Source organism: Phodopus roborovskii, unplaced genomic scaffold (assembly GCF_943737965.1).
Source record: "Phodopus roborovskii unplaced genomic scaffold, PHOROB, whole genome shotgun sequence".
NCBI lineage: Eukaryota > Metazoa > Chordata > Mammalia > Rodentia > Cricetidae > Phodopus > Phodopus roborovskii.
In genome coordinates, this window is record NW_026126588.1 from 3,536,604 (window position 1) to 3,550,690 (window position 14,087).

The 14,087-nt window shown below is 44.0% G+C and overlaps 1 protein-coding gene across 1 annotated transcript in view; it reads left to right on the plus strand.

Moving 5' to 3' along the window:
* The first annotated feature begins 1,354 nt into the window (after window positions 1-1,354).
* The window catches only part of Cdc5l (cell division cycle 5 like), a 37,102-nt gene continuing 24,369 nt past the window's right edge, over window positions 1,355-14,087 (plus strand). The window contains exons 1-6 of the mRNA XM_051204233.1: window positions 1,355-1,492; window positions 4,927-5,030; window positions 6,163-6,324; window positions 6,821-6,948; window positions 9,490-9,589; window positions 13,555-13,773. Coding sequence (XP_051060190.1) covers window positions 1,448-1,492; window positions 4,927-5,030; window positions 6,163-6,324; window positions 6,821-6,948; window positions 9,490-9,589; window positions 13,555-13,773 — 758 coding nt within the window. The 5' untranslated portion in view covers window positions 1,355-1,447. The remainder of the gene's footprint in view (window positions 1,493-4,926; window positions 5,031-6,162; window positions 6,325-6,820; window positions 6,949-9,489; window positions 9,590-13,554; window positions 13,774-14,087) is intronic.

Here is a 14,087-nt window from a genome sequence, read left to right on the forward strand (position 1 = left end):
CAGAAGAGTGTCTTGTTCTCAAATCACTAATCCTTGGAGGCAACTTTCTAGCCGATGACATTAACATGTCTTATGGAAGAGACACCCTTTTCAAAATCGTAACAATTGATGGCACACAAATGGTCCCGAGGGGAAGAAGCCATCACCATGGATCTTTGGAATATTCGATTTGAAAGTGCTCTGGGAGACAACTGGTCCAACTGTGGACATATTAGGGCTCTTGCTTACAAATCTGGAGACCTAACTCCAATAGCCAAATCCAAATCAAAGCAGCTATGACTTGGGAATGTTCTTGAACCAGGGACCATGTCAAGGTCAGGACCTACTTCTAAATCTTAGGGTTTGCGCTTTGATTCCCCCCCCCCCCCCCACTATATCTGTGATGTCTTTTCTCCCCATCTTCATCTCTTCAGTTTCAAAACACAGGCAGTACACAATTTGCTGGTGTCACACAATGGTAGGTTGGAGACTCATCGGCCAGCGGAGATGCTTTGATCTGGTCAACCAGCTGGTGTGCATATGTGCGTGCCCGCGTGCCTTTGTGTGTGTGGTAACCATAATAACTGAGTGATGTGCTGGCAGGGCGGGCAGGAGGTAAGGGTTACACATTCCTTACAAGGAAGCACGGGAAAGACAGCCCCAGAGGCAGAAAATGGCTTCTCGGCACTCACACTGGCAGCTGACAGAGCAGAGTGCAATGACTAAATCCACGTGTTCTTCATAACAGCACACTGTCGCCCTCTCCACAGGAGGCGGCGGTAGCTTATCGATACCCTTTCCCATTTCCGGGGGGGGGGGGGGAAACAACCGGGGCAGGAGACGGCGGAGTTTGACAGTTGCCACCTCACCGCGTTTCTGCCGAATCGCAGCTGTCCTCGCAATTTACGAGCAAGCGTGTCCTCAGTTCCACCGTCCAGATGACGACGACACAAGCCTCCCGCAACTGGGGACTACTTACCGGATGCAAACACACTCAGCCTGGCGCAGCCCGGCAACCTGCGCCCGCCGAGACGCTAACCCCGCTCTCCGCGGATCGGCCCGGGCTGGGAAGGCCCCGCCCCCTCACGCCCCGCCCCCTCGCGGGACGCCACGACCAATCCCGCCGCGGCGCTCCCCGCCAAGGGCCACCTCTGTCATCTCGCGAGAGTTTTGTCTTCCTCCACCCTGACTCGGCCCCGCGCGCGACGTCGGGCGCTTTGGCCCCAGCGGTTTGATGATTTTCTGTGAGGCTTGAGGGTCCCCAACAGGCCGCGTCTTTTGCCCTTCGGCCACTGAGATCTCGCGAGACTTACCGGGCGGTTCCCCCCCCCAGCTGCGCCTGCGCAGATCTCTTTAAAGCGGAAGGTCGCTCTTGGAGGAAGTGCCTCTTGGCGTCCCGAGGCCGAGGCGCCGTTGGTACTTTCTCGAAGCTCCTCTCCGCCGCTCGCCGCGACACTCCGCCGCCAAGATGCCTCGGATTATGATCAAAGGGGGCGTGTGGAGAAATACCGAGGTGAGGCCGCTTTCCCGCCGTCCGCTGCCCTTCGCCGGGTCCGGTAGCGTGTGCGCACGCGCGGGGAGGTCCGGGGAGCCGCGGGGGACCCCGGCCGTGCGGCCCTGGGTTGTCTGCGCACCGTCCGCCGCGCCCCCCGCCCCCGCCTGGCATCTGCTGGGCCCAGCACACTTACTTGCTCAGTGACGGGCGCGCCCCCTCACCCTCCCCAGGGGCCCTGTGGCCTCCCAGACGGGACCTCTGCGGGGGACGTCGCTTTTCTCCAGCCGCTTCCTTTCTTAGCTCGCGCACGGCGCTTCGCCGTGATGGAAGGCCCTGGGAGCGCAACTTTGGTTTTCATTGACTTCCTTATTTACAGTGATGCAGGCGACGCGTTTACGTCTGCATCTCTCTGCTTATCCGGTACCCGGGGCATCATCAGTCCGCTCTGCAGATCCCACGGCCTTTTTTCTCTTACCTTTGAGTCGCACCGCCCTTGCCGGGATAGAAGCCAGTTAGGACAAACTACGTATTTGCTTTCAGAAATGTAGTAGATCGTGCCAGGGGTGAACGGAACGGGAGAAGAAAGGAAGTAAAATAGAAGTCTCCGTGCATTTGATCGAATGCACTGAATGTATGAATACTTTTACATCTGTGGTCTCTTGATATCTTCCTATTGCTTGGCATCTTTCTGACCACCCTGCAAACTAGCTCAGAACACTTCTTGGAGTCAGCCTATTAATCGTATTGTTTTTAGTTTTTAAAGACAGGGTTTCTCTGTAGGTTTGGAGACTGTCCTGGAACTCTCTTTGAAGACTCAAAGAGATCATCTTGCCTCTGGCTCCCTAGTGCTGGGATTAAAGGCATGCGACTACCGACAGCAACCATATTGTAAAGAGTTAGCTGTTATAGCTGTGTGGTGTTGGTGCTGGCCTTTAATTCCAGCACTTGGGAGGCATGGGCAGGCGGATCTTTGTGAGTTCGAGGCCAGCTTGGTCTACAGAGCTAGTTCTAGGACAGACTCGAAAGCAATACAGAGAAGAGAAGCCCTGTCCTGAAAAAAAAAAAAAAACCAAAACAAACAAACAAAAGAGGTGGCTATTGGTTTTGTGGCATCCATTTTCATTTGCTACAGCTTACTTATAGCGCATTTCTGTGTGGTTTCAGTGTTGTGCCCAGACTCCAGACTCCAAACCCGATCCGATGCAAAAAAGCAAAAAAAGAGTCTTTTTAATTTAAAGTCTCAGGATTGGTGAACCTTCGGGCTGGGGAGACCTATCCTGAGTTGCTTGGTCAGCTGCCTAGAGGCCATCCCAGGGCAGATGCCTGGCCCTGCTTTCCCCGCTTATCAGTAAAGCACATCCAGAGCCTGCCAGTGGTTCTTTGCCACATGGAGGGTATGCTGCTGAGGACCTAAATCTTGCTGGGTCTTTTCTGCAGCCTGTTGTGGCTGTCAAAAAGCATGGGGCTGGGTGCACCTTCACCAGCTGAGTTATAACTTTTCAAAGCCTCAGTTTACTCATTTTTATAAAACAAATAGTGGTATTTACTTCTTGCAATGAGTTAGTAGTTTAAGATAGCAAGAACACAGTTGAGCATTTTCATTAAAAACAGGTTGCTTTTGTCCTCATCAGACCTCACTGCAGGAGGACCAGACTTTGGTAGTCCAGAGCTTAGTATGAAACAGGTTGCTTGGTGATGTTTGGGAATCAGTTTTTTAGCATAGGTACCTGCCATATAGACTTGGTTGAAGATATGTTGAAGTATAGAAAAACTTCACTTAAGTTACATTTGAACTGAAGAAGAGTAGCAGCAGGATTCCTCTGTAGTGGTCAAAACCTTGCCTGTGTGTGTGCTGAGATATGGTCTCATGTAGCCCAAAGTGGGCTCTGTAGATGAGGATGATCCTGAGCTCCTCATGGTCCTGCCTCTGTCTCCAGGTAGACTACAGGTGTGTACCACCATGTAAAGTCTTATGGGACTTTAACCCAGGACTTGATTCATACTAGGGGAGCATTCTACCAACCAGTAATGAGAGGAGATAGAGCAGAGAGGTTCAAGTACTAGGCATGCAGTTCAAGTTCATTGTGGAAAAACCTGACCGGAAAGTGCATTCATGTATGGCTCTGTGATCTCTGGTGTCTTGGTTTGCCTGGCAGATTGTCCTGGGATTGGGGCATGTTTTGGGTACCATGGTGAAATACATTTGGTGTTTGGAGTAGTTAGACAGGGTGAGCTGATAATGAGGTAGAGGGTGCTGTGGATTCCTGGGCTGTCGTGGTGAGTAGGGTGCTGGATAGGAAATGTTGAACCAGAGACTCAAATTGCTTCTTAGGGCCTGTTGTATTCTTTTCTGGAGTACATAAGATCTGGTTCAAAGTAGATATTTAGAAAACTTTTTTTTGAGTAATATTTAAATAGTGTGAACTTTACCTTTGTGAAGAAAATGAGGTGCATACTGGTGAATAATTTTTATAAGTGGTGTCATAAACTACTGTTTTCAACAATGACTTTTTCTACTTCCAGTTTGTTGAGAAGAGGCAGGTAAGATGTCCTTCAAGGGTTTTCATTTATTTTCACTTTTAAAATTATGTGTCTGTGTGTGGGCATGTTCACATGAGTACAGGTGCCCTCAGTAGCTAGAAGCTTGGGTCCCCTAGAGTTCCAGGTAGCCTGTAGATGGCAACAGGTACCCATCTGTTGTAGCCTGTCTTTGTGGGGCTTCAGTCGGATCCAGAGGACTTGCTCAGTTCGAACCTGAGAGGGGAAGTGTGTATTGAGAAATGGTAGGTAAAGACACTTCAGAAAAAGATAGACACATGATAAGAGTCTGGAGGGCAATCCAGTGAATACTGAACACCCTAAGTTTAGTTTAATCTTCACTATTCTTAAATAGTAGGAACATGGCAGAAGACTTATCATGTATAGGGAACAAAGAGATTTTTTTTTCCCCTTAATGCTCCAGGCATTAGGTAACCACAGCTTAGACTCAATGTTTCATTTATCTGGTCTTGAGGGTCAAGAGTAACCACACTCCAAACCAAGTCTTTTGTTATTTAGCTAAGACATCATGACCAAGATCAAATATCCTACTCTATGTAGCTACACCTTGGACCTTTACCTCTTATAACTTACTAAGGACAGTTTTGAACTCTCTGACCTTGAGGCAAGATGAAGCAGAGCTGTCTTTATGGGCCCTGACACCTGATGAGGATGCTGGGAAAGAGCAGTGCTCTTAGCCATTAAGCTATCTCTCCAGTCACCTCTTTTTGATTCTTTTATGCTTTTTATCATTAACTATTAATGAAGTTTTCATCCCCCCCCCACTTCCCCAAAATGACAGTGTGTGTCTCTCTATAGGAAATCTGCAGAAGTTAATTTAAATTAGTTTAAATTATGTCTTTTTTCATTTGGAGGCTTGTGACTGAATGCATTCTTTTTGGCAACTCTTTTAGGATGAAATTCTGAAAGCAGCGGTAATGAAATATGGGAAAAACCAGTGGTCTAGGATTGCCTCATTGCTGCATAGGAAATCTGCAAAGCAATGCAAAGCCAGATGGTACGTACCAGCCAGTAAGTGGAAAACAGGATCCTGATTGTGATGAATGAACTGTCTCTTTGAAACCTCCCCTAGAAGAGCAAGAATGGTGATAGGGAGGGAAGCATAGAGAGATGGGTTCCCTATGTGGACTTGAACAAACCATTTCTTCCTCCCTTTTGCCCTATTTTCTCACAATTTAGCATATTAACACTTAGCACTAATGAGTCAGTTGTGCAGCCCTATTTGAGTGGGTTTATGTGTTTATTTGAGAATGTCTTGTGAGACAAAATACAGAATCTTAGGTAGCTGGGTTTCAGCTCAGTGAGTGAGTTTTGTTCCGAAAGTTTATAAATTGGTTGCTTTAGGACTTGCTTTCCCTAAGAAGTAATGCTAAACAATGCTTGATTTTTCTAGGCCAGGTCATAGTGGTTGGTTTCCTTGTAATAGGGTTGCAGTATTTCATATTTGTTACACTAAAAGCAACACACACCAATATTCCACCTGTCTGTCATCCTTATTAAGTCACAGGATGGTTGACACAGGCATTTGGTCTTGAATTGAATGAATACCCATGTGCTTTGAGAGTAGTTTGGGTTACATGAAATGGCCCTGTTCCCCAGGTGAATGGTGGGTAGGGTCAGATGCAGAGCAGGTGGTTTGCAGGTTTTGGTAATTTGAGTCCCTTTTCTCAAAGTCTCTTTAAGCTCCAGCTGAGCTCCAGCCCCAGTGGTGGTGAGGACTTAGAAACTTGGGTAGACTCTCACCCAGCTAACTGTGTGATAGATGGGGTAGATCAGGCAGACAGTAGAAGGCGGAGGATACCATAGTAGTTTACTTTAAAATTTAAAAGTATAGCAGATGAGCCGGCCCCTAATTCACAGAGATCTGCCTGTCTCTGCCTCCCGAGTGCTGGGAGTAAAGGCACCGCCTGGCTAAGTGTTACTAATTTTACACACTTAAAACACACTGTAATGTGAAGAGGGAAGATGAGTAAGTTTAACTTTACAATGAATCTTTTCTTGACGGAAAGAATAGTGTTAGTGTTTGAGGGATGAAAGCATGTGACTTATAGACAGTCAATACATCTAATGTGTAAATTGGAGGGTTATACTGGGTCCCTGACTAATGTGTGAAATGCTGTCTCTAATAGGTATGAATGGCTGGATCCAAGCATTAAAAAAACCGAGTGGTCTAGAGAAGAGGAAGAAAAACTGTTACACTTGGCCAAGCTGATGCCAACACAGTGGAGGACCATTGCTCCAATCATTGGAAGAACAGCAGCCCAGTGCTTGGAACACTATGAATTTCTCCTGTAAGTGGGCCTTTTAGAGCATCTTGAAGAATATGTATGTGTGTTATTGTGCTGAACATACTTGCAGCATTTCCGATTATGACTGGTTAAAGCCAGAGAAACTAAAACCATTGAACTCTGTATTCCAAATGTCACATGGTTGTGTATACTATGTCTTCTGTTACAAAGTATGCAGGTCATACTCATCTTAGAAAAATGAGAGAACAAGTGAGTACATAAGGATCTCCCATCACCAGTGCTGCTGAGGATTCATTAGGATGTTTTTGTTGTGTTCAGTAGTGTCTTAATTTGCCTGAGTGCTCAGCATTTGTGAATGAAGGCTGCTTGTTCCTTTGTGAGTGAAAACACTGAAATCAGAGGATTTTAGTGCCACTTTATTTACATGAAGCATTAGTAGGTACTATTTTCTATAAGAAAGAGTGCCAGAGCTAGGAACCTTGGTAATTCTAATATCAAGTGGTGTGATATTGTGATTAACTCATCTGTCCCCCCCAAGGGACAAAACTGCCCAAAGGGACAATGAGGAGGAAACGACAGATGACCCCCGAAAGCTTAAACCTGGAGAGATAGACCCAAATCCAGAGACAAAACCAGCTCGACCTGATCCGATTGATATGGATGAGGGTAAGTGGATGCTTGATGTCTATAGATGACTCAGACCTTCCTTATGTTCTTTTTAGTTCCTTCAACTCCTGACTTTAGAATCCCAGGTCTGCCAGTGGTTACTTTAAGTATCTCCCCATATATGCCTGGCCCTTCCTTTTGTAAAATGACAGAGTAGCTGCTTTTTTGGCTGATACCTTTATTTTCCATTTTTCATGTCATTGATGAATTGAGCAATGTAGTAGGCAGATGTCCCAGAGATGAGTGGTGAGCTTTCAGGATCCTGTTTCCATTCCATTTCTAGAAAGAGGCAGCAAGCTAATATATTGAACCTCAGGGTGTCTTAGACCTCAGGCTGATTTACTCTCCACGAAAGTGCTATGCTGCAAGACAATGCTCGAGAGTTGCTATGGTTCTGTGAGGCGGTGAGTCCCGAGTCAAGGGTTAGGCTGTGGATCTGTAGCTGCTATTTATTAGCTGTTTGACCTTAGCAAAGTCATACAGGCTCTCTGAACTTGATTCTTCCCTGCTGGGGTTGGAGAATATGTCCTTTACCTTCCTGCAGACACTCAGTAGTTGTGCAGATTTAAAAGTGACTGCAGCTGTTCCCAAGGGTGACTAGTCAGTGACTAGGCTGTAGACATCCTTGTGTCTTAGGAAACTTTTAAAGCTATAGGCACCAGGCCCTCCCCTGGAGATACTGAATTGGTAGTTTTTACGGAGGGAAGAGTAGAGAGAAGACAGTGATGTAAGTGGAATCTAACTAAGTCTTGTACTTGTTGCGTGGATGGTTATCAGAGCCTCATGATTAGTTGTTATTACTATGGTTTGATCAGGTAAGACCCTCTGAAGCAGTGGCTTCCAACATCCAAAACAGCTGAGACGATGCAGCCTCACAGACTGATAGCCAAGATTGGCCATGGTTCTGGGTTTTCTCAGGATTCCCCTTGGATTGACAGCACTCTCAAACAGCAGGAAGCAGTTTGGAGAGAACTACACCCACATTCCCAAATATTGTTTATAAGTGTTTTCATTTAAATGGGGTTGGTTATATAATGGTTAATGATCACAGTCAGTCTCTTTAAAAAAAAAAAAGGAATATGATATAGAAATGAATATATTTTGCATTGGTATGGATTTTGTTTTTTTGAGACAGGGTTTCTCTGTAACTTTGGCTGTCCTTGACCTCACTCTAGACCAGGCAGGCCTTGAAATCACAGAGATCCACCTGCCTCTGCCTCTTGAGTGTTGGGATTAAAGGCATATGCCACCACACCTAGCTACTCTATTTCTTTTAAAGGACTTTATCCTTTTTCTTTTCTCTCCCAAGCCTATGTATATTTTTAAACACACTGTATACTGTTTAGAGGTTTTGTTTCTCTGAATCTGCCTTTACTGTGTATCTCTTTTTCTGACCACATGAGTCTTTAATCTGCTAAGCAGTATGAGTAAGATTAAAGTGGCGGCTGGCTGCTGGCTATACCCAGTTCAGTATCCAAATCGGCGGTGGTATGTTTACTGCCAGTTCTGGAAGCTGGGCTCACCTCCTCGACTCTTGTCGATGCCGCCATCAAGCAGCTTGTAGCACACTGCCCATAACCCTTTTTTGTCTGTATGAGTGAAAGCTAATCTGCCGTGCAGCATGCTCTGAGGCTTGGAGGTGCAGCCTCTGTCCACCGGGGGCGGAACATGGCATGCTGTGTTCAAGCTCGACTGCTACAGTGTCTCTGCGCCATGGACCGAATGGGTCTGTGTATGAGATTAGGAAGTCCAGTGTGGCTCTGTTTTGGTGAGTGCAGAACTCTTTAATTTTTGTCAGGTTTTACATGGAAATTCTTGCCCCACGTTTCTGCCTGCCCTGTCCTGCTACCCTTCAGTCTCAAATAAACACAATGAAGTTTATGTTGATTATAAACTGTATGGCCAATGGCTCAGGCTTCTTATTGGCTACCTCTTAATTATTAACCCATTTCTATTAAACTATGTATTGCTATGAGGCTGTGGCTTACCTGTAATGCTGTAGCATGTTATTCCTTCGGTGGCTACATGGTGTTTCTTATGACTCTGTGTTTTCCTTCCTAGCCTTCTTCTAGTCTGGTAGCCCTGCCTATATTTCCTGCCTGGCTAAATCCTTCCTGTCAAAGTCCAAAACAGCTTTATTCATCAACCAGTAAGAGAAACATACATTCACAGCATACAGAAGGACACCCCATCATCAGTGTGGCAGTTTGTTGATTGATGATAGGATGTTAAAGTAGACCTTCCAGTGAGTGAATACCTGCTGCATGCTTGAGGACTTCACTTTCCTTAGCTCTTCTCAGCTTCTCTGAAGTAGGATTTCTTATTCTGCTTTTAAAGGGAAACGTTCACAGAGGTAAATATGCGACCAGGCTTACATAGCTAGCAAGTTAGTGATGGGATGATTTGTAACCTGGCTTTCTCTGACTTATCTTGTACCAGTGGTGAGTGCATTCATGCTCTTGTTTGTTGTTGTAAGCCCTCGGGTGTGCCTGACTGCTGATGTTGGAAAGGAACTTAGTTTTCTTGTCTTCACTTTTGCAGATGAACTGGAGATGCTTTCTGAGGCTCGAGCCCGCCTGGCCAATACTCAAGGAAAGAAGGCTAAGAGGAAAGCAAGAGAGAAGCAGCTGGAAGAAGCAAGGCATGTTTTCCATTCCATGACTAAGAATTATTTGTGCATCCGTAGGCTCAGGAAAGCTGTATGATTGCCAGCTCTGGCAGTGACTAATTGAGCTGGCCAATTCCCATTTTTGCTGTTACTCCTAAGTATGTTTATTGTTCTGGATCAGACAAAAACAGCTGTGTTTTCTTCCTAACCATTTCAGAGTAGTTATAGGAAACATACTTTGCTGTCAAGCGTGGTAGAAGTTACGGGCATTTGACCCATTGTTTGATCTGTTGTAGCATCTTGGCATTTACATGACTGTCAGTTACCAGCTCCTCACCTTCCTTGATGAATGTCGAGCAGATACTGGTTGTGAGGCAGGAATCTCAGCAGAACATAGAGGGAGTAAACGAACCTTGAACCAAATTCTAGGCTCTCTGCATTTAAAAAGTGAGTGAACTATATTAGGCATCATCTTTTACTCAGGCTTTCCCCCACATTTTCCTTGCTTCCTTTTGGTTACATCCATAATTAATATCATTCGGTTGCCCAGAAACCAAGATAAATTTGGTAACAATACCATTTGAACTGTGTGCAGTTAGCTTGTTGGCTTGTGGGATTTGGGTATTGGACTAATTCCCCACCCCACTGTCTAGAAATTGCTTCTTGACCTGGTGTATAGAAAACACTGTGTTTGTATTTACAGTGCCTGAATCCTGGGATGGAGGATGCTTTTTGGCATAGCTGGCCATGTCAGATTTGATGGGAGTGTGACACACATGGATAGTGAACAGAAACTAAGAGGAGGCACTAAATTCTTAGCTACCTCCCATATTCTGTTGGGTTAAGTAATGTAAGGTTGGAAAAATACTTTCCCCTTTTGTTTAAGGCTATTTGGGAACCCAGTTTTTTGAAAGCCTTTTTTCCAATGAGTTGACTGAGAATACAGTGATTGCATCTGTGAAAGGCTTTTAAGTTTGGTTAGGATTGATTGAATGAAGTATATCTGTGCAGATTTTAATCTACCATTTCTTTAGCATCTGTGTGTTTATGTGAGCTGTGCACTCATGTCTTATAACAGGTAGAGCTGACCTGTGTGTGAAGCATAGGACAAGACTACTCCAGGTGTTAAATTGTTTATCTGTTACAACTTAAAATCACTTTCACTGATTGTAAATGAGTATGACTTTCCTTTCACTTTTGTTAATCTTTTCACGATGATACAATAGCATATGCTTTAGTTAGATTCACTTAGTATGATGTTGGGAATGTTCCCTATGTGTTTAGTCTTTGTTTCTGTTATTTAAAGGATGAAATTTACTTTTTGAATACATCCTTCAGGACTTTTCATTGTACATGTCTGTAAAGCCATTAATATATATTTAATTGGATCATTTCATATATAGTCACATCTCATATTCATTTTGTTAATCTTGCTGGAGTCCCCCTGTAACTGATTCCTTCCTAAGTTTCATATTTTCTTGAAAATTGCATGTTTTATATATAATAGTTGTGGGTACTGTACTCCTTCCCCCTCCAGCTTATTAATTGTTTGAGACCAACTTCATTAGTGAAAGCTCATGCTCAGGGAGGGAAGTCTTGGACTCCACAGTCACTGGGAAGGCATGGTCTGGGCAGGCTTCTTGTTGATCCCTTTTCCTCATGGCACCCAGCTGTGTCCGTAGTGCTTTCAGCTGGGTTCTGGTTATGAACTGCACTGTAGTCAGATCTCATCTAGTGTGGGTCCTTTGAAGAGATCGTTCTGAGATCAGCTTTTGCATTTATTTATTCTGGCTCCAGGAGAGCTCTGTCTATCTTCCAGTCTCTCTGTCAAGCTAGTGGTCCCACAGGTCAACCTCAGTCTACAACGAATCTGTTCCCCTTCCCGTCACTATTTGCCACAGCTTCCCCTGCTTTTGAAAGTGCCCTTTAGCTGGAGTTCATCTTGTAGATAAAGTGCTTTTAGGTCTTGCATCTTCTCCAGGGTTCTGTCTTTGCCCTTCTGATTGATACTCTTGCTTAAGCAGCAGTCCTTGACTCTCCCAGGGAGGAATCTTCATTCCAGAAGCTGGAGCAAAAAGAGCTCTTAGGGCTGTGTTCCCAGCTAGTGTGTCCAGGGGAGAACTCTTTGGGTGGAAGAAGCCTTTGCAGCTGGGTGTCTGGTGGCAGGGTGAGAAATGCTGATGTCCTGCCCTGCCTCCCCTGGACTGAAAGCCTGTGATGTCTAGCTGTCAGGGAGAGGAGGGAGCTGTGTTATGGCTGTGGCTGTGTGGAGCCTCCTCCTCTAGAATCTGGTGGGTAGAAGGGAGATGGTTTCTTTGCAGCTAGCTGTTAACTGCTTGCCTTTCTTACCAAGTTTAGGTAGATTTTTTTTGAATGTTTATATATTTGCCATGACCTTTTATTTTTTCTCAAGAGTGTGTTATTGAAATTGCTTTAATACTGGTATATATACTGTGCTATAATACTTGTGTATATACTGGTTAGTGATTTGTTTCTCTTATCTTTTAGTACTGTGAATAAATTTTCTCATTAACTCACTAAAATTGTAGCATCACTGGGAAATACAAAGGAAAAACTGAATTAAATGGAATTTTACCTCTATTGATTGCCACTGTCCTTGACTTCTCCACACTGGCTTGGCTGATAGAAAAAAAAAATGCATGTAACTTTTTGCATGCTTCTTCATTTGTTCATTTTAGTTGGCTCTACCTTAAACCTCTTCCTATGTAAGAGTAAATTTTTATATAAAATGTTTTTTTCAAGATTATACAGAAGTTATATACTCCAGAAATTAATGTAGAGCCTTGCCTTAACATCTTTTGTAAATTCATTTAGTTAATTCTTATTGGCAAATTAGATTGTAGCCAGTGTTCAACAAAACATTCTCAGATTAAGTCCTTACTTGAGTTGATTTATTTTCTTGGTTGAAGTCAGAGAAGTGGCTTTAAAAAAAAAATGAAAAAGTTCAGCTTTTAATGTAAGTTTCTAAATTTTTTTTTTTTTTTTTGATGTTTTCAGGGCAGTGTTTCTCTTGTGTAGCCGTTGCTGTCCTAGTACTTGCTCTGTAGACCAGGCTGGCCTTGAACTCAGATTTGCCTGTTCCTGCCTCCTGAGTGCTGGGTTTACAGGAACTGCACCACTACCGCTTGGCTCTAACTAAACTCATTTTGTGAAGACAGCCATCCCAGTTGATTTTCGCTGGAGGCTGTTTGCTTTTTACGTGTGTGTGTGTGTGTGTGTGTGTGTGTGTGTGTGTGTGTGTGTGTGTGTGTGTTCTATTTCCAGCTCCAAGAGTTCTAGCACCCTCTTCTGGACTTCTTGGGTGCTGCATGCACATGTTCACTTACACAGACATACATACACATTAAAAAAAAAAGAAAAATAGATTTAAAAGTTTACAAAATTAAGCGGGGTAGTGGTGGTACAAGCCTTTAATCCCAGCAGTCAGGAGGCATAGGCAGGTGGGTCTCTGTAAGTTTGAGACTAGCCTGGTATATAAGAGCTAGTTCAGGACAGACTATAAAGCTACACAGAAAAATCCTGTCTCAAAAAACCAAACCAAAACAAAAAAGTTAACATGAAATTTAAAGATTTTTTTTTAAATTTTCTTTAGAATTTCATACACTGTATTGATCATATTCACCCCCCAAGTCCTCCTAGGTTCACCTTGTACATAAACTTTATTTAACCATTTCTGATAAGTAGCAAGTTTTATGAATTTTTTGTGCCGCAGTTATAAAATGTAAATCTCAACATTTGCTGCCTAATTTATTAGTAGCTATATTTCTTACTCAGAGAGGTAAGGTACACATTCACTTTTACAGCTTCTCTGCTTTTCCCTTTTTGCCTTATTGTGTTTTAAAATCAGAACTGGAATTTGGCAAATGGTGTGAGTTAATGGTTTGAGCAAATGGCTAGCTTTCTTAACGCTGTTGGATTAACCCATCTTTCCCTGGCAGTGTTGATTTTCCAAGTGGTTCTGCATTTTTCTTCTCCAGGCGCCTTGCTGCCCTCCAGAAAAGACGAGAGCTTCGAGCAGCTGGCATAGAAATTCAGAAGAAAAGGAAAAAGAAGAGAGGAGTTGATTATAATGCTGAGATCCCATTTGAAAAAAAGCCAGCTCTTGGTTTTTATGATACTTCTGAGGAAAATTACCAAGCCCTTGATGCAGACTTCAGGAAGTTACGACAGCAGGATCTCGATGGGGAGCTAAGATCGTGAGTCCTTTGAGTTTGGAAATAGGTGCAGCAGGACTTGGGGAAGGCTGGGATTTTACAATTTAGAGGGAGGGGTGTCTCCTTATGCTTTTACCTTTGTCATGTTTTTACTATACAATATGATAAGCAGTTCTTGTAAAAAACTATTTATTTATTGTATGTGCGTGTATTTGTTTTGTGTGTTTATGTGTGTTTGTCATGGCAGTCACTTGGAGGTCAGAAGACAGGATTGTTTCTCTCCCTCTGCCATGTGTCATGGGGTTGTCACGTTTGGGAGGCAGGTGACTTTACCTGCTAAACCATCTCACCGACCT